This window comes from Pavona decussata, unplaced genomic scaffold (genome assembly GCF_977016875.1).
Source record: "Pavona decussata unplaced genomic scaffold, jaPavDecu1.1 SCAFFOLD_48, whole genome shotgun sequence".
NCBI classification, from domain to species: domain Eukaryota; kingdom Metazoa; phylum Cnidaria; class Anthozoa; order Scleractinia; family Agariciidae; genus Pavona; species Pavona decussata.
Window position 1 is genome coordinate 1,287,324 of NW_028145470.1, and position 23,576 is coordinate 1,310,899.

The following is a 23,576-nucleotide window of genomic DNA, read 5'->3' on the forward strand; positions in this document are numbered from 1 at the left end:
TAATATTAAGTTATGCAATTGTAAACCAATCACCTAAGTACAGATATTTTTGTTCTTTTGACAGCATTGCAGCGCATGTGTGTTATGGCACTTTTTAAAAAAGAGAGAAGCATTTACAATTAATCATTATCATTACATTTTACATAAGATAAAACCTAAGGCACTGTTTGCAGAAACCTAATAAATACTAGTTGTAGTAGGTAAAACTAAAGGAGTTTAGTATTTAGAAATAAGGATAGTATAGGTGTAAATCAAAGTAATCGCCCCAAATTTCCTTTATCTTCCACTGCTCACACAACATTATTGCCATGTCTGTCGTCCCTACAAACCCTTAAGGATTTATATCGATCAGTATGGACCACCTCCCCTCTATTTTCTAGCCAACCATTCACTTATAAGTGTCCGTGGTATGAAGGATAATAACCTGCTAGATGAAACACTTGATGTCGATGTTCGTGTCGGCGGCTTCAAGGTTGGTGGTGTTCTACTTGATGTAGGAATGGAGTATTGTGTCCCTGTAGTCCTGGTCACACTAGAGGGGAACACAGTGGCTGTGCTTTTCTGTGAAACGGATTTATAGGAAGTGGATGATGATGTAGAAGACGAGCTGGAAGAGATATTTGTATCATCAAAATAATGAAGAGATTGAGAAGAAAATACTTAAGTGGAGAGTTAATTGAGTCTGTTACAACAATGCAACTAAGCCTACATGAGACACTTTAACTTTACTAAAGCGAGTAGAACGCCCGACCTACAAAGGTTTCAGTTTCCTTTTAGCATAGTGTTTGTGCATCCACTTGTATCAATCATCATCATCATCATCATCATCATCATCATCATCATCATCATCATCATCATCATCATCATCATCATCAGAACCACTATCATCATTGTCATTTTAACAACATCTGCAAAAACCCTCTTTAGTATACATCCTTTTCCGCATTTACGCCTACCACACATAAACTGCTTCAAATAAAGTGTCTTTCGATGGCTTTCCCATCTGTTAGTTTCGACTAAATCTTAACATCAAAACAAACGAAACATAACAATCCACAAACATTACTTCGAACCTGTCATGGAGTATGCAAGTCAACAAATGAGCAAATAAGGCAAACAGTGTGCTTGGATTCATAAGACGAACAGTGGGTCTCAAAAGTCCTGCGTTGTTTTGGAAACTTTATAAGAGCCTAGTACGTCCGATACTCGAGAACTGCTCTCCACTTTGGTGCCCGCACCTTAAAAAAGACTTAAACACCTTGGAGAAAGTACAATATAGAGCATACAAATATGCCCTTAGAAATATTGGGCGAGACATTTACTTCGAAGAACGTCTGAAGTTCCTTTAATGGCCAACACTTGAACAAAGAAGATTATTTTCGTCGCTTATCGAGTCTTAAAATACAATAAACAGACTTAATGGACTAGATCCCGCAGCATTTTTGGCGTTTGCACATCATTTTCGGCCCTTAAGAGCAAATCACCGTTTTAAACTTAAGTTTCCATCTGCAACTTTGAATAGTTTTAAACATTCCTTTTTTATACACATAATCAATAAGTGGAATAATCTGCCAAAGGAAATTGCTGGGGCGGAAAATTTGAACACTTTTAAGAAGAGACTGAGATGTCATGATGCACATTTTTCTAGTAAAAACTAAGTTCTTCTATTGGGCGACCTGTTCTATATTTTATACTTTGCAGTTTAAATAGTTGTAAATAATTAATCTTTCAATTTCTTTTATTATCAGGAGATAAACTAGAAAGGGATAACCTCCTTTATCTCCTTTTTACTTTCCTATGCATTTGTGAAAAAAAAGTTACTATATATTTATAAACCACGCTTATTTTCCTCTACCATTCAAACACAATTTAATACCAAGCATTTATTAAAAAAATAACCCTTCATCTCATACCTAGAAGAAGTAGACACACTCGTGGTAACTGTCGTTGTAGGAGTAGACACACTTGAACTCGATGAACTTGAAGATGTACTGCTAGACACACTTGTGGTGACTGATGTGGATGAAGTTGTTGTGGTCGGAGTAGAAACACTAGTACTCGATGAGCTAGAGGATGTACTACTAGACACACTTGTGGTGACTGATGAGGATGAAGTTGTTGTGGTCGGAGTAGAAACACTAGTACTCGATGAGCTGGAGGATGTACTGCTTGACACACTTGTCGTGACTGATGTTGATGAAGTTGTTGTTGTTGGTGTAGACACACTTGTACTCGATGAGGTTGAAGTTGAACTGCTTGAGCTCACACTCGAATACGTCGAGTAAACTGTAGTAGTTGGTGTAGACACACTTGTACTCGATGAGCTAGAGGATGTGCTACTAGAAACCTTCGTGGTGACTGATGAGGATGAAGTTGTTGTGGTCGGAGTAGAAACACTAGTACTCGATGAGCTGGAGGATGTACTGCTTGACACACTTGTGGTGATTGATGTGGATGAAGTTGTTGTGGTTGGTGTAGACACACTTGTACTCGATGAGCTGGACGATGTACTGCTTGACACACTTGTGGTCACTGATGTCGATGAACTTGTTGTGGTTGGTGTAGACACACTTGTACTCGATGAGGTTGAAGTTGAACTGCTTGAGCTCACACTCGAATACGTCGAGTAAATTGTAGTAGTTGGTGTAGACACACTTGTACTCGATGAGCTGGACGATGTACTGCTTGACACACTTGTGGTCACTGATGTCGATGAAGTTGTTGTGGTTGGTGTGGACACACTTGTACTCGATGAGGTTGAAGTTGAACTGCTTGAGCTCAAACTCGAATACGTCGAGTAAACTGTAGTAGTTGGTGTAGACACACTTGTACTCGATGAGCTAGAGGATGTGCTACTAGAAACGCTCGTGGTGACTGATGAGGATGAAGTTGTTGTGGTCGGAGTAGAAACACTAGTACTCGATGAGCTGGAGGATGTACTGCTTGACACACTTGTGGTGATTGATGTGGATGAAGTTATTGTGGTTGGTGTAGACACACTTGTACTCGATGAGCTGGACGATGTACTGCTTGACACACTTGTGGTCACTGATGTCGATGATGTTGTTGTGGACACACTTGAACTCGATGAGGTTGAAGTTGAACTGCTTGAGCTCACACTCGAATACGTCGAGTAAACTGTAGTAGTTGGAGTAGACACACTTGTACTCGATGAGCTGGACGATGTACTGCTTGACAGACTTGTGGTCACTGATGTCGATGAAGTTGTTGTGGTTGGTGTGGACACACTTGTACTCGATGAGGTTGAAGTTGAACTGCTTGAGCTCATACTCGAATATGTCGAGTAAACTGTTGTAGTTGGTGTAGACACGCTTGTACTTGATGAGCTGGAGGATGTACTGCTAGACACACTTGTGGTGACTGATGTGGATGTAGTTGTTGTGGTCGGTGTAGAAACACTAGTACTTGATGAGCTAGAGGATGCACTACTAGACACACTTGTGGTGACTGATGAGGATGAAGTTGTTGTGGTCGGAGTAGAAACACTAGTACTCGATGAGCTGGAGGATGTACTGCTTGACACACTTGTCGTGACTGATGTTGATGAAGTTGTTGTTGTTGGTGTAGACACACTTGTACTCGATGAGGTTGAAGTTGAACTGCTTGAGCTCACACTCGAATACGTCGAGTAAACTGTAGTAGTTGGTGTAGACACACTTGTACTCGATGAGCTAGAGGATGTGCTACTAGACACACTTGTGGTGACTGATGAGGATGAAGTTGTTGTGGTCGGAGTAGAAACACTAGTACTCGATGAGCTGGAGGATGTACTGCTTGACACACTTGTGGTGATTGATGTGGATGAAGTTGTTGTGGTTGGTGTAGACACACTTGTACTCGATGAGCTGGACGATGTACTGCTTGACACACTTGTGGTCACTGATGTCGATGATGTTGTTGTGGACACACTTGAACTCGATGAGGTTGAAGTTGAACTGCTTGAGCTCACACTCGAATACGTCGAGTAAACTGTAGTAGTTGGAGTAGACACACTTGTACTCGATGAGCTGGACGATGTACTGCTTGACAGACTTGTGGTCACTGATGTCGATGAAGTTGTCGTGGTTGGTGTGGACACACTTGTACTCGATGAGGTTGAAGTTGAACTGCTTGAGCTCATACTCGAATATGTCGAGTAAACTGTTGTAGTTGGTGTAGACACGCTTGTACTTGATGAGCTGGAGGATGTACTGCTAGACACACTTGTGGTGACTGATGTGGATGTAGTTGTTGTGGTCGGTGTAGAAACACTAGTACTTGATGAGCTAGAGGATGCACTACTAGACACACTTGTGGTGACTGATGAGGATGAAGTTGTTGTGGTCGGAGTAGAAACACTAGTACTCGATGAGCTGGAGGATGTGCTGCTTGACACACTTGTCGTGACTGATGTTGATGAAGTTGTTGTTGTTGGTGTAGACACACTTGTACTCGATGAGGTTGAAGTTGAACTGCTTGAGCTCACACTCGAATACGTCGAGTAAACTGTAGTAGTTGGTGTAGACACACTTGTACTCGATGAGCTAGAGGATGTGCTACTAGACACACTTGTGGTGACTGATGAGGATGAAGTTGTTGTGGTCGGAGTAGAAACACTAGTACTCGATGAGCTGGAGGATGTACTGCTTGACACACTTGTGGTGATTGATGTGGATGAAGTTGTTGTGGTTGGTGTAGACACACTTGTACTCGATGAGCTGGACGATGTACTGCTTGACACACTTGTGGTCACTGATGTCGATGATGTTGTTGTGGACACACTTGAACTCGATGAGGTTGAAGTTGAACTGCTTGAGCTCACACTCGAATACGTCGAGTAAACTGTAGTAGTTGGAGTAGACACACTTGTACTCGATGAGCTGGACGATGTACTGCTTGACAGACTTGTGGTCACTGATGTCGATGAAGTTGTTGTGGTTGGTGTGGACACACTTGTACTCGATGAGGTTGAAGTTGAACTGCTTGAGCTCATACTCGAATATGTCGAGTAAACTGTTGTAGTTGGTGTAGACACGCTTGTACTTGATGAGCTGGAGGATGTACTGCTAGACACACTTGTGGTGACTGATGTGGATGTAGTTGTTGTGGTCGGTGTAGAAACACTAGTACTTGATGAGCTAGAGGATGCACTACTAGACACACTTGTGGTGACTGATGAGGATGAAGTTGTTGTGGTCGGAGTAGAAACACTAGTACTCGATGAGCTGGAGGATGTACTGCTTGACACACTTGTGGTGATTGATGTGGATGAAGTTGTTGTGGTTGGTGTAGACACACTTGTACTCGATGAGCTGGACGATGTACTGCTTGACACACTTGTGGTCACTGATGTCGATGAACTTGATGTGGTTGGTGTGGACACACTTGTACTCGATGAGGTTGAAAATGAACTGCTTGAGCTCACACTCGAATATGTCGAGTAAACTGTTGTGGTTGGTGTGGACACACTTGTAGTCGATGAGCTGGAGGATGTACTGCTAGACACACTTGTGGTGACTGATGAGGATGAAGTTGTTGTAGTTGGTGTGGACACACTTGTACTTGATGAGCTAGAGGATGTGCTACTAGACACACTGGTGGTGACTGATGTGGATGAAGTTGTTGTGGTTGGTGTGGACACACTTGTACTCGATGAGGTTGAAGTTGAACTGCTTGTGCTCACACTCGAATACGTTGAGTAAACTGTTGTAGTTGGTGTGGACACACTTGTACTCGATGTGCTCGAAGATGTACTACTTGACACACTTGTGGTGACTGATGTGGATGAAGTTGTTGTGGTCGGAGTAGACACACTTGTACTTGATGTGCTCGAGGATGTACTGCTTGACACACTTGTCGTGACTGATGTTGATGTAGTTGTTGTAGTTGGTGTAGACACACTTGTACTCGATGAGCTGGAGGATGTACTGCTAGACACACTTGTGGTGACTGATGTGGATGAAGTTGTTGTGGTTGGTGTGGACACACTTGTACTCGATGAGCTGGAGGATGTACTGCTAGACACACTTGTGGTGACTGATGAGGATGAAGTTGTTGTAGTTGGTGTGGACACACTTGTACTTGATGAGCTGGAGGATGTGCTACTAGACACACTTGTGGTGACTGATGTGGATGAAGTTGTTGTGGTTGGTGTGGACACACTTGTACTTGATGTGCTGGAGGATGTGCTACTAGACACACTTGTGGTGACTGATGTGGATGAAGTTGTTGTGGTTGGTGTGGACACACTTGTACTTGATGAGCTGGAGGATGTGCTACTAGACACACTTGTGGTGACTGATGTGGATGAAGTTGTTGTGGTTGGTGTGGACACACTTGTACTTGTTGTGCTCGAGGATGTACTGCTTGACACACTTGTCGTGACCGATGTTGATGTAGTTGTTGTAGTTGGTGTAGACACACTTATACTCGATGAGCTGGAGGATGTACTGCTAGACACACTCGTGGATGAAGTTGTTGTAGTTGGCGTGGACACACTCGTACTCGATGACGTTGAAGTTGAACTGGGGAAAGAGAACCATTTATGTCAATCTTGAATTGAAATTCGCTGTATTATAATTATTTACTTCATCTTCGCAGCGTGAAATTGTGCAGTAGAAAAAAATATTGTTTTAATATTTTCTCGCGTCCTGCCCCTTTCGGTATATACCGTATAATGCAATATACGGAATGGAAGGCATGAACTGTGATACAAACCAATGGCTTCAAAGTTTCTCGGCTTAATAGAAAGAAGGTGGGTTACTCGAAGTATGAAAGAACTGCCAGCGGCAGAAACTGTATTGTAGATAAATAATTGCGTTTGATTAGGTAAAGCAAGCTAAAAGTGTTAATTTGACAATGTGTTTCACTAAGTATGTTTTCTTTGACAGGCAGAGAAGGGACATAAGGCTCAAAGAGTTAATTGTGGAAAGCGGCTCTATGTGCAATGTGGGTCACCATCGGAGATACTAAGAGAGCCTTTCTGTGAGGGGGTCCAAGGTATTTCAGTTTCTAATATGGAACATGAGAATAAACGATAAATATTTTGAGACATATAACTCTTTGTAAGATCAATTTTTTCGCACAGTTTCTTCATGCTTCTAGTGCAGCACGACTTTTAAAGTAAGTATGTTTACAGAGGGTATTCAATTGTGAAATAGCGTACCACTAGTGACATTTCTCTACATTGTGTACATTACACTACACTAACATGTTCTTTAGCTTAGCTCATTTGTAACAAAGTGGAAATAAATATATTCAATAATAGCAGGTCTGGTAGCTCTTTGTTTGACCATTTCCGGATATGATACGAAATTTTGAAGTCTTGTGAATTCAAGGAGACTTCTAACAGCTTCGGGCATACTCTCAACTGCTTCTTCAATCATACGGTATGTGCGTTTAGTACAACAGAAGTTTCCACCAGGCTCTTTTGAGTGCAGTTATAAAACTCGTCTTGTAGGTAAGAAGTTTGCTTCATATGGCTAAATAGACAAATTATCAATTGGCAAATTCCTCAGCCTATTGATGTTTCTGAAAGACAGCTCTATGTCTTCTTGGTAATCTTGGTTTTGTTCTTGTAGCTTTTTGTATCCGTAGAAACATGGCGTTGTATTCCTGTGCCTGCTTTTTGTACGATGGCCGTCACTTTCAAGCCTGTCAAATAACTGACGAATCTCAGACAGCTGAGGGTCTGTAAAAGGCTTCTGCTGCTCGTTTCCGCCATGTTCTGCCGTTTGAAATTTTTTTGTTTCGCTATCCATGACTAAGCCCTTGTCACCTCCCTTTTTTTTTACACCCTCTGCCGCGACCTTGAGCTGAGCTTTAAGTATCATTTCAAATTGTATGAAGGAATTTAAGTCCGCTCAAAACTATGTGGTATACTTGGCCGAATCCAACTATGCTCTACAACTTTAAAACACTAATTTTGTATCCACTCAATTTCTGAATTAATTAAGCAATATTTAGGTCGGTAAAACTGCAAATTGTCGCCAATTCAAGGAGGTCGTGAAACATAATTTTCCTTCTTAACTCCCTTTAAGGTATCCAGTTGGAGAGCATACAATGCTTCCCTATAATTCGTAAACCAGCCCTTTACTTAGGGTTCTAAAAGTAAGGCTAATAACCTGCTAGATGACACGCTTGATGTTGATGTTCGTGACGGTGGCTTCAAGCTCGGTGGTGTCCTACTTGATGTTGGAATCGAGTATTGTGTCCCTGTAGTCCTGGTCACACTTGAAGGGAACACCGTGGCTGTACTTTTCTGTGATACTGATTTATACGAAGTAGATGATGATGTAGTCGTGGATCTGAAAGAGGACATGCTTGTCACATGAAAATGATCATTCAATCAAAGACAAAGAAGTGAACTACTCTGTATTCACTTTGTCACGAGCATAGGACTACTCACAAAATATCAATAGATACAATGCTAACACATCGATAGTCCTTGAAAGAAATGAGGACTTCCATTACATGTCAACCTAGTAAACGGCCTGGTTCGCCCGAATTGCCCCACAGACAGAGTTGTTAAGCATTCCCTAGAAGTGAGAAGTCTGTGCAATGTACGAGGAACGACTGCTGTGCGAGCTCAACGAAAGTGAACTGGATTTGAAGGTTGAGATGAAGATAGTAAATACATCTCGTCGAGATGGAACTTGCCTAAGCCTCTGATATTCCCTCTCGTAAGAAGCTATAGTTTCATAAACCTATATAACTATAACTGACTGTAAAAATCTCCACAATAAATTTGTATCTATCCTTCACGCCACAAAACCTGATGTTTTCTATAACTTCCAAAACGTTCCAGGACTCCTGAAATTTTTTCACTCATAACCCATCTTGCCCTGAGCAAACACTTTTATCAAGCTTTAAAGCAACTAAACACAACGTTCCAAATTGTAAATGTCATAGTTACATACAATAATGGGTTCCAATTTCGACATTTCTAGTAGGGGTATGATAGTCAACATCATCATCATCCTTATAATTAACAGGATCATCTTCACAGTCATCATTATCATTATCACCGTAACAGTCACTTTCAACAGAAAACATGGCGATTGGTATTTTTCACCCTTAACCAACAACAACGAACTTTATTAATCCCATAGTTTACTATGTAAAACAGAAAAAATAGGGGTGATGGCTACCTAAAATAACCTTAGAGATAAGGACGGTGCTTACTAATAGCGAAGTATTTTTGCACGGTTTATAACTATGCAGGAAAAGCAGATCTTAGTAGCGGCTATTGAAATCCAAAAAGAAAATTGGGGGTAACCACGCATTTTGTAGAGATAACTAAGCAACAATTGTTCTAAAAAGCAGCAAAATACAAAGCAATGTATGGCGCTTTTTTTTTTTCAAATTGAAGCTTTATTATCTCTGAAAAATGCACGGTTACCCCCAATTTTCTTTATGGATACCAAAATCATTTGCTAAGTTCTACTTTCTCCGCACAGTTTTAAACCGCGCAAAATATCCTTGTATTAGTAGGACCACCCATAGGAAACTCGACTATCTAAAGATGCGCAGAACGTATGCGCAACAATAGTAGACACCGTCCTTAAAACGCCAGGCAGCCAGCTTAAAGATAAGATATTTTATATGTTAAGGTCAGGCATACAAAAAAACATAGACACAAGCAAAACTATGAAAAAAATTCAGATTACATTCACTACAAGTAGACTAATATAATAATTAATTTCTAAAAGTAAGTGATTATTGGATTGCCAAATAGCATTTTTACCCAAAAGAAGCGACGCACAGGAAATTAATGATCCTTAATATAAAGGTGTTTCATTTCCTTTTTTAAACAAAGACAATGAAGATTTTATAACTTCGTCAATGAAATTACAAATCACTTTAACTTGTGTATTAACAACACGACACCTAAAAAAAAGTCTGCAAAACAACTTGTATCCATCCCTTTCTTTTTTTTCTCTCATCACTAACACAAATAATGCTCTCATACAAAAATTACAACTAGACATATCTAAAAAGAATCCCATACCTCGTACTAGAGGTGGAGACCGACGTGGATGAAGTTGTTGTTGTTGGCGTCGACACACTTGTACTCGATGAGCTGGAGGATGTACTACTTGACACACTTGTCGTGACTGATGTGGATGAAGTTGTTGTGGTTGGTGTGGAAACACTTGTACTCGATGAACTGGAGGATGTACTACTTGACACACTTGTGGAGACCGACGTGGATGAAGTTGTTGTTGTTGGCGTCGACACACTTGAACTCGAGGAGGTTGAAGTTGAACTGCTTGAGCTCACACTTGAATATGTCGAGTAAACTGTTGTAGTTGGTGTGGAAACACTTGTACTCGACGAGCTAGACGATGTACTACTTGACACACTCGTGGTGACTGATGTGGATGAAGTTGTTGTGGTCGGTGTGGACACACTTGTACTCGACGAGCTAGACGATGTACTGCTTGACACACTTGTTGTGACTGATGTGGATGACGTTGTTGTAGTTGGTGTGGACACACTGGAACTCGACGAGGTTGAAGTTGAACTGCTTGAGCTCACACTTGAATATGTCGAGTAAACTGTTGTAGTTGGTGTGGAGACACTTGTACTCGATGAGCTGGAGGATGTACTGCTAGACACACTCGTGGTGACTGATGTGGATGAAGTCGTTGTGGTCGGTGTAGACACACTTGTACTCGATGAGGTCGACGATGTACTACTTGACACACTTGTTATGACTGATGTGGATGAAGTTGTTGTGGTTGGTGTAGAGACACTGGAACTCGACGAGGTTGAAGTTGAACTGCTTGAGCTCACACTCGAATATGTCGAGTAAACTGTTGTTGTTGGTGTGGAAACACTTGTACTCGATGAGCTGGAGGATGTACTACTTGACACACTCGTGGTGACTGATGTGGATGAAGTTGTTGTAGTTGGTGTAGACACACTTGTACTCGATGAACTGGAGGATGTACTGCTTGACACACTTGTTGTGACTGATGTGGATGAGGTTGTTGTAGTTGGTGTAGACACACTTGTACTCGATGAGCTGGAGGATGTACTGCTTGACACAGTTGTTGTCACTGATGTGGATGAAGTTGTTGTAGTTGGTGTAGACACACTTGTACTCGACGAGCTGGAGGATGTACTGCTCGACACACTTGTTGAACTGGCGTAAAAAAATAAAAGGTAGAAGTTACACGTTAATGTGATACAGTGTGTAGAGCAAAAATTAGGCGATAATTTTTGGTTATTTGAGGTGGATTATAACTAAATAATAATTTGGCTTCCCTTATCCGAGATGCTGAAAACTCTTTTACTTTTATCTTTCTCCTTTACTCATTGTATCATAAGTGGCGCTCAAAAACCTAGTCAAATACTCTTCGGTAACCCTTCGCAATTTTCGAGGCAATTTGAATCTTACTTTCGAGTAAGTAGCTCTCTAAAGCATAATCAATTTTCTGCAAAATAGTGGTAATTGAACTATAATGTTCATTGAACTAAAGTACTGCGTTTTATAAGAAAGCCTGAAAAATTTCTTTTCGTAACTGCTTAAGTTGCGTACTAACTGCAAGGATCTTTCTTCTATTTAACCTTTCGTCCGCAGTTCAAATATATGTTTTATATTTTCATATTCATTTTAACTGAAATTGGTGGAGGAATTAACACAATATCTATCGCATGATACAACTACCACTGCGCTTTCCCCATGAATAGGAAGCTATCGATCACAGGTCGTCCAGGATGATGGAAATGTTGGTATACTACTCCTAGGTTAGTCCATCATAGGTTATGCAACAAGATGTGACTAGCATTGCTGTAGAGGATGCTAGTCCACTGCTTTCACTGCTTTTATATTTGTCAACAATCAATGAAACAACCTGCAGAATATTTATGTCTCGCATTTTTTTTTTGAGGTTCAAGTATTTCGCTAACAAGACAGCAAGTCACTGCTCTACTGCCACCTTGCTTGATGAAAAGCCCCTCCCCAGGATTTAGATTTCCATTTTAAAATGATACACCGACTTGCGATTGCTGCTTATGTATCACGAATTCTTTTGTTTCTGAAAGTGAGCCTCCCGTTCTCCCTTTCCCTTAGGCGGTTCTTTTATGGTCAGTAAGTACAAAACAGCCCTTGCATTGTACTCCAAGTACCATAATGATAACAAGATGATCAGGTTGTTCAGATCATTTTGTCATCATTTTGCCCACATTCCTTATTCCCAACCATTTCCTTCTACCCCTCGAGACCTTATTGAACCCAAGCTAATAACCTGCTAGATGAAACACTGGACGTAGACGTTCGCGTCGGCGGCTTCAAAGTTGGTGGTGATCTACTTGATGTTGGAATGGAGTATTGTGTCCCTGTAGTCCGGGTCACACTAGAGGGGAACACTGTCGCTGTACTTTTCTGTGAAACCGATTGATATGAAGATGGGGACGGGAACACTGGGCTGGATTTGGATGTGGAAGATGCTGTGAATTCTGATCTCGATGAAGACACGGTTGTCACCTTTGAAGATGGTGGCACTTGAGTGAATAGACTTGGTGAGCTATGTGATTGGAATGAATGAGTTGACACCTTCAGAAAATCGCTTCTTCCTTCTTGAGATTCCTACCACTATCATATATCTTAAACCAACTGCATATTTCAACACATTTTAACACAAGTACTAATAGTATAACTTCTTCTTTATCATCACCATCACCATCACCATCACCGCGACCATGATCGTTATCATTGGCGTCATAATTATTGCCATCATCATCATCATCATCATCATCATCATCATCATCAACAACAACGACATTATCTCTACCTTTATCTTCATCCTTTCCCTGGGCAACCTCAATACATAAAGTGATGAAGAAACACCTAAAAGCTCTTTTTGCCATGTCCTTCTTTTCATAATTACCCTAAAGTATCGCTCCTTTCTAACAAAACCCCATCACGTTTTCTTCTCCATAACTCTAATAAACACCTATAACAAGTAGTACACCTTTTATTTTAACCCCATAAGGTATAACAACTACACTTGTTACCCAGTCTAGAAGACCCCACCGGCATCCTCATTTTACTCCTATCATCATTATCATCATTACCGCCTTGATCTTCATTGTCTTCGTTGTTGCTCCCACCATCTTCGCTATCATGTTCAACCATCAAATACTTAACGTGTTCATAGTCATTATCACCGTCATCACCATTATCGTCGTTGTCATTCTCATAAACTTAATCTACCTAAGTAATAACCTTCTTAAAGGGATACTCTAGACCCCAAAACAACATTTCAAACACTGAAAGCTTATGACCTAAATAAAAGATATTTACCAAAAATTGAATTTGATCCACGTTCTTTCCTTGAAATACGAAGCTTTACTGGTCATGGGATTTGGACGCGCGCTTAGGTCTAAAACCAGAAATGACGTAGAAAGAAGAACTCGCCAAACCTTTCCAGTTAGATTTCTGTGTATTTCTTTAGCAAGATTTCGTGAATGCCTCGATTTTAAAATTTCAAAATGAATGTCTACTTCCTGTTTTGAGGAAAATTCAATAATAGCGTATCGGTTTATAGTTGCTTGATGCTTAATTCTAGTAACAAAGGTGAAAATCTTCATACTTGACATTTTAGGGTTTTGGATGGATGGGTAGGAAACACACGATTCGATTTGTTTACTAACCACACAACCTCTGCTTAATGCAGTCCTCACTTTACTGAAGACTGTTCTCAACCACAAATTCTCATGGCTATGTGTGTGGAAAAATGAAACTCACAAAATGCCATTTCAACCTTCTTTTTAAGAAAGTTGAAATACTTGTGAGCGGAGTCTTCATCATAGTATTGCTGTTTGTAAAGGTTCCACTCCGAATGAAGAAATAAGCTGTTTAAGCACGGAGCAACAAACTCGGTTCGGGTGCTATGTAATGTGCGATGTGGGCCAAATTCTAGGAACTTCTAGGCCTCGATTTCTTCGTTATTTTCTGGGCACAATAGTCATTCCTGTGCAGAAAGTATATTCTTAAAAGACCTAGTTACTGACAGTTACACCTGTAAATTTGGAATACAGTCGACTCGAACTCGAACCAATTTTCCTTTCCTTTTACAGTTAGGTCATTTTCTATATAATTTTACCCTCGATAACTCGAACTCCCGATAACTCGAACCTTTTTCAATTTCGAGTTATCGGGAGTTGACTGTAGTTATAATCAAAGTTTTCCACATCTCAAAGCTTGTATATTTGTACGCTGTGTCACTAACAGGCCATTTCCTGAGAAAAATACAGGTGTATTTTTTTAAACAAAAATTATATTTCAAATAACGTCTACAACAATCTTCCTCAAAACTCTTATTCAAGCACCGATGAAATCACACTGCAGAGGTGAAATGCACAAAATTTGCGATTAAACTCATCACCAATAGATGAGCTTGGGACCTGGTATCTGAAAAGGTTGGTGGAGCCAGGCAACAATATGGAACAGGGTAGGAGGTATCCATGGCAACCCTGTGAGGGGCAACCACCAAAAGCACCATCACACTGAACCCAATAAGTGGAATACTTGCCAAACCCAATACTTAGCAAAGGGAGGGCAGTGAGGGAAAAGCCTGAAAATTAAGCTAGCAAAATGACCTTTCTCACAGAACAGAAAGCAAGCGAATGAAAAGAGAACCATTAGGTGCTCTCCAGCAGAGAGCTTAAAAGTCACCCCTGAGCAGCGTAGAGAGGTGACCGCCACTGGCCGGCAATGTCTCGATTTTAACCTTGCCTAAATAACATTTGGCCACATGAGAATGCTGAACTGATCGCTTCCCAATCCGCTCTCAACAACTCTGTGCACTCGTTTTGTAGAGACCCCAACCGAGCTCACTTCACATGGCCTAAAAAAACATATGACAGTGCGCCCTCATAGTCTGCTAACGCAGCTCCATCGGCAATTTCGATTGCATCATTTTGTTCAAAAGAAAAACAAGCAAAAGAACTGTGCTAATCGCCAAAACCCATAATGTCCTCAGTGTGGTAAGCAAGAGAGGTTCTTTATTCTACATCATCAGTCATCAGTCCGAAGACAATTTTTACTCCGGTCTTCAAATGGGGAAAATTTCGATTTACCCCCCAATTTTCACCCTTTTACTATCTTCTTTTGCAGATTTTTTTTGCCATTTACCCATTATTATAGTCCAAGTACTGTCTTTTAAGCAAAAGTTGTTTTGGGGTCTAGTGTATCACTTTAAGGTACATAGTATCCCTTCATTCTCAGTGCTTAGGTTAACTAAAAACCTCAACAATCAAAGGAAACATTCTTATACCTCTAAAATACCAAAAGAGGCAAACTAAGTAACAGATTTGGAACAAAGTATAACAGCTAGAGCGAATAGGGCATTTAACAAGAGAAAAATGCAGAAATCCCACTGGGATCAATTGAGTTTCTCCCGGGAGGGTACCACATCACACCCTTAAGCCTAAAAAGCCTGGGACCCTCAAAATCCACCAAAAATCGGGACTTTGAAATATTGCTCCTCTTGTCTGGAGGCGGGTAACTGAGAGAACTAAAAACAACCCTTGAAAGAAAGGCAAACAAAACGACCAACATAACACCCAATTCTAAAATTCAAACTGTCAAACCAAACAAAAACAGGGAGCGCTGTAACTAACGGGTACCAAACCATACAAGCCTACACCGGTTATTAAGAGAAAAACGTAAACCATGTATCAGGAAAAAAAATCCTTACGTAGACCTCAGAGTAATACAAACACTGTTGAATCACAGTGACAGGAATACCCTCGCTGTTCCTTCTGACAGCTAAGCTAAATGATAACAAAATATAAATCCGCCAAATGGCTGCCCTGCGGAACTAAACAAAAAAAATTAAATCTAAAAAAAACATCTTAATAGGTACAAACAAATTAGAACGGATTATACCTCGAACTACTGGTCACAGTTGTAGTTGGCGTAGACACACTCGTGCTCGATGAGCTGGAGGATGTACTGCTAGACACACTCGTGGTGACTGATGTGGATGAAGTTGCTGTGGTTGGTGTGGACACACTTGTACTCGATGAGCTGGAGGATGTACTGCTAGACGCACTTGTGGTGACTGATGTGGATGAAGTTGTTGTGGTTGGTGTGGACACACTTGTACTCGATGAGCTCGAGGATGTACTGCTAGACACACTTGTGGTGACTGATGTGGATGCAGTTGTTGTAGTTGGTGTAGACACACTTGTACTCGATGAGCTAGAGGATGTACTGCTAGACACACTTGTGGTGACAGATGACGATGAAGTTGTTGTAGTTGGAGTAGACACACTCGTGCTCGATGACGTTGAAGTTGAACTGCTTGAGCTCACACTCGAATACGTCGAGTAAACTGTTGTAGTTGGTGTAGATACACTAGTACTCGATGAGCTGGAGGATGTACTGCTTGACACACTTGTGGTGACTGATGTGGATGAAGTTGTTGTGGTTGGTGTGGACACACTTGTACTCGATGAGCTGGAAGATGTACTGCTAGACACACTTGTGGTGACTATTGATGATGAAGTTGTTGTAGTTGGTGTGGACTCACTTGTACTTGATGAGCTGGAGGATGTACTGCTAGACACACTTGTACTCGATGAGGTTGAAGTTGAACTGCTTGAGCTCACACTCGAATGCGTCGAGTAAACTGTTGTAGTTGGTGTTGACACACTAGTACTCGATGAGCTGGAGGATGTACTGCTGGACACACTTGTGGTGACTGATGACGATGAAGTTGTTGTAGTTGGTGTGGATGCACTTGTGCTCGACGAGGTTGAAGTTGAACTGCTTGAACTCACACTCGAATATGTAGAGTAAACGGTTGTAGTCGGTGTGGACACACTTGTACTTGATGAGCTGGAGGATGTACTGCTAGACACACTTGTGGTGACAGATGATGATGAAGTTGTTGTAGTTGGAGTAGACACACTTGTACTCGATGAGCTGGAGGATGTACTGCTTGACACACTTGTGGTGACAGATGTTGATGAAGTTGTTGTGGTTGGTGTGGACACACTAGTACTCAACGAGGTTGAAATTGAACTGCTTGAGCTCACACTCGAATACGTCGAGTAAATTGTTGTAGTTGGTGTAGACACACTTGTACTCGATGAGCTGGAGGATGTACTGCTTGACACACTTGTGGTAACTGATGTGGATGAAGTTGTCGTGGTTGGTGTAGAAACACTTGTACTCGATGAGCTAGAGGATGTACTGCTTGACACACTTGTGGTAACTGATGACGATGTAGAGGTTGTAGTTGGTGTGGACACACTGGAACTCGACGATGTTGAAGATGAACTGCTTGAGCTCACACTTGAATACGTGGAATATACTGTTGTTGTTGGCGTAGACACACTTGTACTTGAAGAGCTGGAGGATGTACTGCTTGACAGACTTGTTGTGACAGATGTGGAAGAAGTGGTTGTAGTTGGTGTAGACACACTTGAATAACTTGACGTGCTGACAATAAGATATTAGAGATATGATGTAACGTAGTGTGATGTAATATGATGTAATATGATGTAATGGAATCTTTGAATGCGTATTCAAAGAATTTACGGTTCCATTGGTTCAAGAATCGGTTTAATTCTGTATACTTTGCAATTTGGTCCTTGGTTACCAGATACGTCTGTTGTTTTTTTCTGGTAAAAGTATTTTACTGAACCTTACCTCTACATTTACCAGGTTTCTCTGAAACCTAATCCCCCGAGTGCCTGCTCTTACTTGCTTTCTTTTCTAACCAATCCTGCTTAAACGTCGCCTTCCTTGCAATGACACGCTATTCACGCGTCATTTAAATCTTGAAAGTTTACGATAAAAGGTCAGAGTGCGCTTTCGAGGTCTAATTAAATGTACTTTTAAATAACAACAACCAGTCTAATGGAAACTATCTCGCATGTTCTCATGGCTCTACCAAAAGTGCCTTCTCTCTAAAGATTAGAGCCTTCTACTGTTATCAGTTGCTTTCTCTGGTACGCGCACCCCTATTTTAATGAGGTAAGTGATCTCTCCTTACATGCCAAGTCCCTTTACCCAGTAAGCCCCTGTCTCTAATGAGAGTTCATCTGATCTAAGGAGTATGGAAACCTGTAGGGGACATAGGAGATGCAAGTTATGATGTACAAGAAAGGCCGACAGAGTTTAGAAAAATACATGATGCGCGGGTGCAAGTTAGAAAAATGCGACATATGAAATGTCTGCCAGTCCGACTCAGCAACTAACAGCAAGGAATATTGCGGCAGCTTACCATGAAGTTAATTATAATTATCATACATTTGGAACCGTTCATTGTTTATGCCAAGAGTTTGGCTAGAGAAAGGGTTTCATATAACTTCGTGTTTCACAGAATTACTTGTGTTTAGATGAGGTTAGCGCTAGGGGACACCTTGTGATGTCCATTATCGCATTTCTGGACAAATATCTCATGATAATCCTTCCTACATTTCAGTCCTCTTTCTGTATGAATTATTTACGCAAAACCCAGAGCTAAAAAGAAAAGAAAAACGTGCGATTCGTAACTTTATCTTAAGTGGCCGCCATCTTCGTTGCTGTTCCTTGCTAATTGCTGGCTCACATTCCTATCCCGCATTTTGGCTCATTTTCCTAGCTCGCATATCACATTTTTATCCTACATTTTTTTAACTTGTATCTCACAGTTTTCTAACTCACACCTCCCATTTTCCCAGCTAGCATCTCGCATTTTTATAATTATTTTTCCATGTTGGCCGCCTAAGACTATTAAATTTTTTCAAAAGTTTGCATAAACATAGTTTTTGATTTAGAAGCTGGACTGCAGTTTTGTAAACCATAATACCTTGAATTTAATCAACAAAATCCGTTTTGGTGCTAAAATCATATTCCGTAGCAATTTTTCAGGATACTTGAGCCAAGACAACTAAGCTCTTTTTCTGTGGTCAACCTACCGCAAGTAACCAAAGTACAAAGTTACTCCACCTGCTAACACTCTCATTACCCAAATAAGTGCCTCACTTCAACTAATGACCATCTTGTAAAATAAGCCCCTTCTCTCCAATAAGCGTTCCTTTAGCTCGGTAAACGACCTACTCTAATAATTAAGTCCCCACTTAGCTAATAGGCGTATCACTTCTCTAATAAGCTTTCATATATTTCAATTAAGCACCCTACCAATCAAGTAGTATTGTTACTTTACCCCAATAAGCGCACTAATTTACAAAGCACCCACCTAATCTTATGCCCTCATCTCTTCTCCAATAAGCTCTCCTATTAGAGCTCCCCTCCTATCCAATAAGATTCTCTTTACATTAATAAGCAACCTTATTATATCTCTCAGTTAGTACGCGTGGTGTAATTGATCAATTACTTCGTATTTCTCTGTACAGCCAGTTAAATTTGAAAATAGTATTTTTCCACATGCCCGATTAACCTCAGAGATCTAATAAATATCTTACTTACTTTGTTTTCTCGGTCCATAATGTCAGTAATGGATCCTCGTTTTTTCGCATTGATTTATGGCCCGCGCACTTCGCGCTTGGACCATAAATCAACAGGAAACTACTTGGTCCGTAACTTACAGTACAGACTTCGAACTCGGTTAGTGAGAGGTATATACAATCTAATGAGAGCAATGTTAGCACATTTCAAATTTGCGTACTATTACATTCATTTATCACAACAGTTGACACCCCAGAGTTAGGAATCACCAACACAGCCAATGTCTCACAACTGTAAAGAATCCCCCAAGTACCAGCCCTTCAAACGTTGTAAAAGATAATTAATGCCCTTGAATATGTCTGCTGGTGTGAGTGCTCAAATTTCCAAACAACATTTAGTACCGGAAAAAAATATTTTACATGAACACCGTTCATTACCAGAAATCGGATTATAAATAATTATGAGAGCTAAAATGTTGTAAACATACATGATTAACAAAACCATTGGAGTTGTTTCCAAGAAAAAAATACCACTAATCAATAGAAAACGGATTTCAAAAAATACTCATTGGGTCCGAAAAGCTCTTGGGTATAGTTATGAGAAACAGACCCAAGTCACAATCTCCAGTGACACACAGCATAACAAGAGGGGTCAAGTAGGAAAGAAGAAAACACAATTCGATAAAAACATTTCCAATTTTTTCTAAAACGTTTCAGTAACTTAAATTAAATACAGTACCACGAAATGTCTAGGAGTCTCACCAACAGCTTAGCTCCCACATAGCTGAATTTAAATATAACGATATTTGTAATACAAAGAGGCATACCTTGAAGTGCTAGAAACACTCGTGCTGACTGATGTAGATGAAGTTGTTGTAGTAGGTGTGGACACACTTGTACTCGATGAGCTGGAGGATGTACTGCTAGAAACACTCGTGCTGACTGATGTAGATGAAGTTGTTGTAGTTGGTGTGGACACACTTGTACTCGATGAGCTGGAGAATGTACTGCTTGACACACTTGTGGTGACTGATGTGGATGAAGTTGTTGTGGTTGGTGTCGACACACTTGTACTCGATGAACTTGATGTTGAACTACTTGAGCTCACACTAGAATAAGTGGAGTAAACTGTCGTAGTTGGTGTGGACACACTTGTACTCGATGAGCTGGAGGATGTACTGCTAGACACACTTGTGGCGACTGATGTGGATGAAGTTGTTGTAGTAGCTGTGGACACACTTGTACTCGATGAGCTGGAGGATGTACTACTTGACACACTTGTGGTGACTGATGTGGATGAAGTTGTTGTGGTTGGTGTCGACACACTTGTACTCGATGAACTTGATGTTGAACTACTTGAGCTCACACTAGAATAAGTGGAGTAAACTGTCGTAGTTGGTGTGGACACCCTTGTACTCGATGAGCTGGAGGATGTACTGCTAGACACACTCGAGGTGACTGATGTGGATGAAGTTGTTGTGGTTGGTGTGGACACACTTGTACTCGATGAGCTGGAGGATGTACTGCTAGACACACTTGTGGTCACTGATGATGATGAAGTTGTTGTAGTTGGTGTTGATGCACTTGTACTCGATGAGCTGGAGGATGTACTGCTGGACACACTTGTGGTGATTGATGTCGATGAAGTTGTTGTGGTCGGTGTAGACACACTTGTACTCGATGAGGTTGAAGTTGAACTGCTTGAGCTCACACTCGAATATGACGAATAAACTGTTGTGGTTGGTGTGGACACACTTGTACTCGATGAGCTGGTGGATGTACTGCTTGACACACTTGTGGTGACTGATGAGGATGACGTTGTTGTAGTTGGTGTTGACACACTTGTACTTGACGAGCTGGAGGATGTACTGCTTGACACACTTGTGGTGACTGATGAGGATGACGTTGTTGTAGTTGGTGTCGACACACTTGTACTTGACGAGCTGGAGGATGTACTGCTTGACACACTTGTGGTGACTGATGTGGATGAAGTTGTTGTAGTTGGTGTCGACACACTAGTACTCGAAGAGCTGGAAGATGTACTGCTTGACACACTTGTGGTGACTGATGAGGATGACGTTGTTGTAGTTGGTGTCGACACACTTGTACTTGACGAGCTGGAGGATGTACTGCTTGACACACTTGTGGTGACTGATGAGGATGACGTTGTTGTAGTTGGTGTCGACACACTTGTACTTGACGAGCTGGAGGATGTACTGCTTGACACACTTGTGGTGACTGATGAGGATGACGTTGTTGTAGTTGGTGTTGATACACTTGTACTCGATGAGCTCGAGGATGTACTGCTAGACACACTTGTGGTGACTGATGTGGATGAAGTTGTTGTAGTTGGTGTGGACACACTTGTGCTCGATGAGCTAGAGGATGTACTGCTAGACACACTTGTCGTGACTGACGTGGATGAGGTTGTTGTAGTTGGTGTGGACACACTGGAACTTGATGTCGTACTCGAGGTTGAACTTAAAATCGCAAGAGGAAATCGTAGAAAGAATCAATCATATTGTTCCTTGCAATCTTGACTTTCCAACAATTTTAGCGTTTGTGTTTTTTTATTTTCCCAAGCTCTTTTTGTGTACCATAACTGAGATGTTTATAACGTACATTACTTGCAAAAAATTTCGGACGATTTTAATTTCGGACAAAAAATGTGTCCGTAAATAAAACCGTCCGAAATTTTAAGCGGCCGAAATTTTTACAGTATAGTATCAAAACTTTAAAAGTACTTTCTGGGCGAGGGCATCACATGTTGAAAGCCAGTATACATGATATGGCTAGAATTCAGATTAGGCGGCTTTGCTCAGTCGTTCTTTTTATCACTGGAAAGGAAAATATTTGTTTCTTTTATTGAAGGTACAGTAAAACTATCATTTTCACAGATTTTATTTCAGTCTAATTCATGTTTTTTAGTCGTAAATTTACTTTAGGCATGTTTCAGCCCAGTGTCCGAAATTTTTGTCCGAAAATTGTCTGAAATGAGGGAAAAAGTGTCTAAAAATTAAACGTGCGAAATAAAACGTCCGAAATTTTAACGTACGAAATTTTTTGCAAGTAATGTAGTTCGACATTTTTGCAGAAAAATCAAAGCGATAAAGGTTTTAAAGATGTTGTTTGTATTTTCCCTTTGATCCATTTAGCGTCAACTATAACGAGTTTACAGAATAGATTGTTTTGATAATTTTTATTTTAGTTTTTTAGTTTTTGTATTATGTAAATAATATGAGTTGTAAATACGCAATTCAGCCTTTGGGCTGCAATGTATTTATTTAATAAACTATCTATCTATCTATAAAAAGACAAGGAAAACAAAAGTACAAAAGAGAGGATAGAGCCTTTTAGCACATAGTTTAAATTTATCTTAATGTACGGCTATATCTGGAAAGAGTTTACCCTAAACAGGAATCTTCAATTTCTCGCTTTGTAGGCCTTCTTTGTATTTTTATTTCGTGTTTCCCATTTTGCCCCTAGTTTAATTTAATTACAGTGTATCATCAACCATTCGTACACCAGAAGAACCATGTTCACCCACAATTACTTTTAATTAACCGCCTTTTATTACTTCAATAAAAGCTAATAACCTGCTTGACGAAACACTTGACGTTGATGTCCGTGTTGGCGGCTTCAAAGTTGGTGGTGTTCTACTTGATGTAGGAATGGAGTATTGAGTCCCTGTAGTCTTGGTCACACTTGATGGGAACACGGTGGCTGTACTCTTCTGGGAAACTGATTTATAAGAGGTGGACGAGGAAGTGGACGTGGAACTGAAAAGGACATATTTGTTAAGTATAGTGGAAGTTGCATGAGCACCATGAGTATAGAGTTGTTCATTCATCCCTTCTGACTAATTGAAAAGGTAATTCTTTCTAACAGCGGACTTATAATCTACCTCCAAGACGTGCATCACTGATACCTCCAAAAACAATCATCAGAATCATTCTTACTATTACCACCATTATCACAGTCATCAAATTATCAAAAAAAATCATATTCAAAATAATAATAATCATCAATAACATGGCAATCATCTAAAAGAAAATCGCCGGAATAATCCTCATTCTTATAACTATCATCAACATCATAATAACCATCGCCATGATTGTAACTTAAAGAAAGGTGACCCACTGGCATTCGTTTAAGCTGAAAGA

At 40.5% G+C, this 23,576-nt stretch overlaps 1 protein-coding gene across 1 annotated transcript in view; it reads right to left on the reverse strand.

Annotated features, from left to right (window-relative positions):
* The window catches only part of LOC146481669 (uncharacterized), a 92,299-nt gene that overhangs the window by 25,834 nt on the left and 42,889 nt on the right, over positions 1 to 23,576 (reverse strand). The window contains exons 30-38 of the mRNA XM_085107582.1: positions 20,241 to 21,893; positions 15,902 to 17,461; positions 12,255 to 12,533; positions 10,010 to 11,149; positions 8,124 to 8,306; positions 4,527 to 6,524; positions 4,182 to 4,214; positions 1,914 to 3,113; positions 425 to 607 (exon numbers count right to left, since the gene is read on the reverse strand). Coding sequence (XP_084963708.1) covers positions 425 to 607; positions 1,914 to 3,113; positions 4,182 to 4,214; positions 4,527 to 6,524; positions 8,124 to 8,306; positions 10,010 to 11,149; positions 12,255 to 12,533; positions 15,902 to 17,461; positions 20,241 to 21,893 — 8,229 coding nt within the window. The remainder of the gene's footprint in view (positions 1 to 424; positions 608 to 1,913; positions 3,114 to 4,181; positions 4,215 to 4,526; positions 6,525 to 8,123; positions 8,307 to 10,009; positions 11,150 to 12,254; positions 12,534 to 15,901; positions 17,462 to 20,240; positions 21,894 to 23,576) is intronic.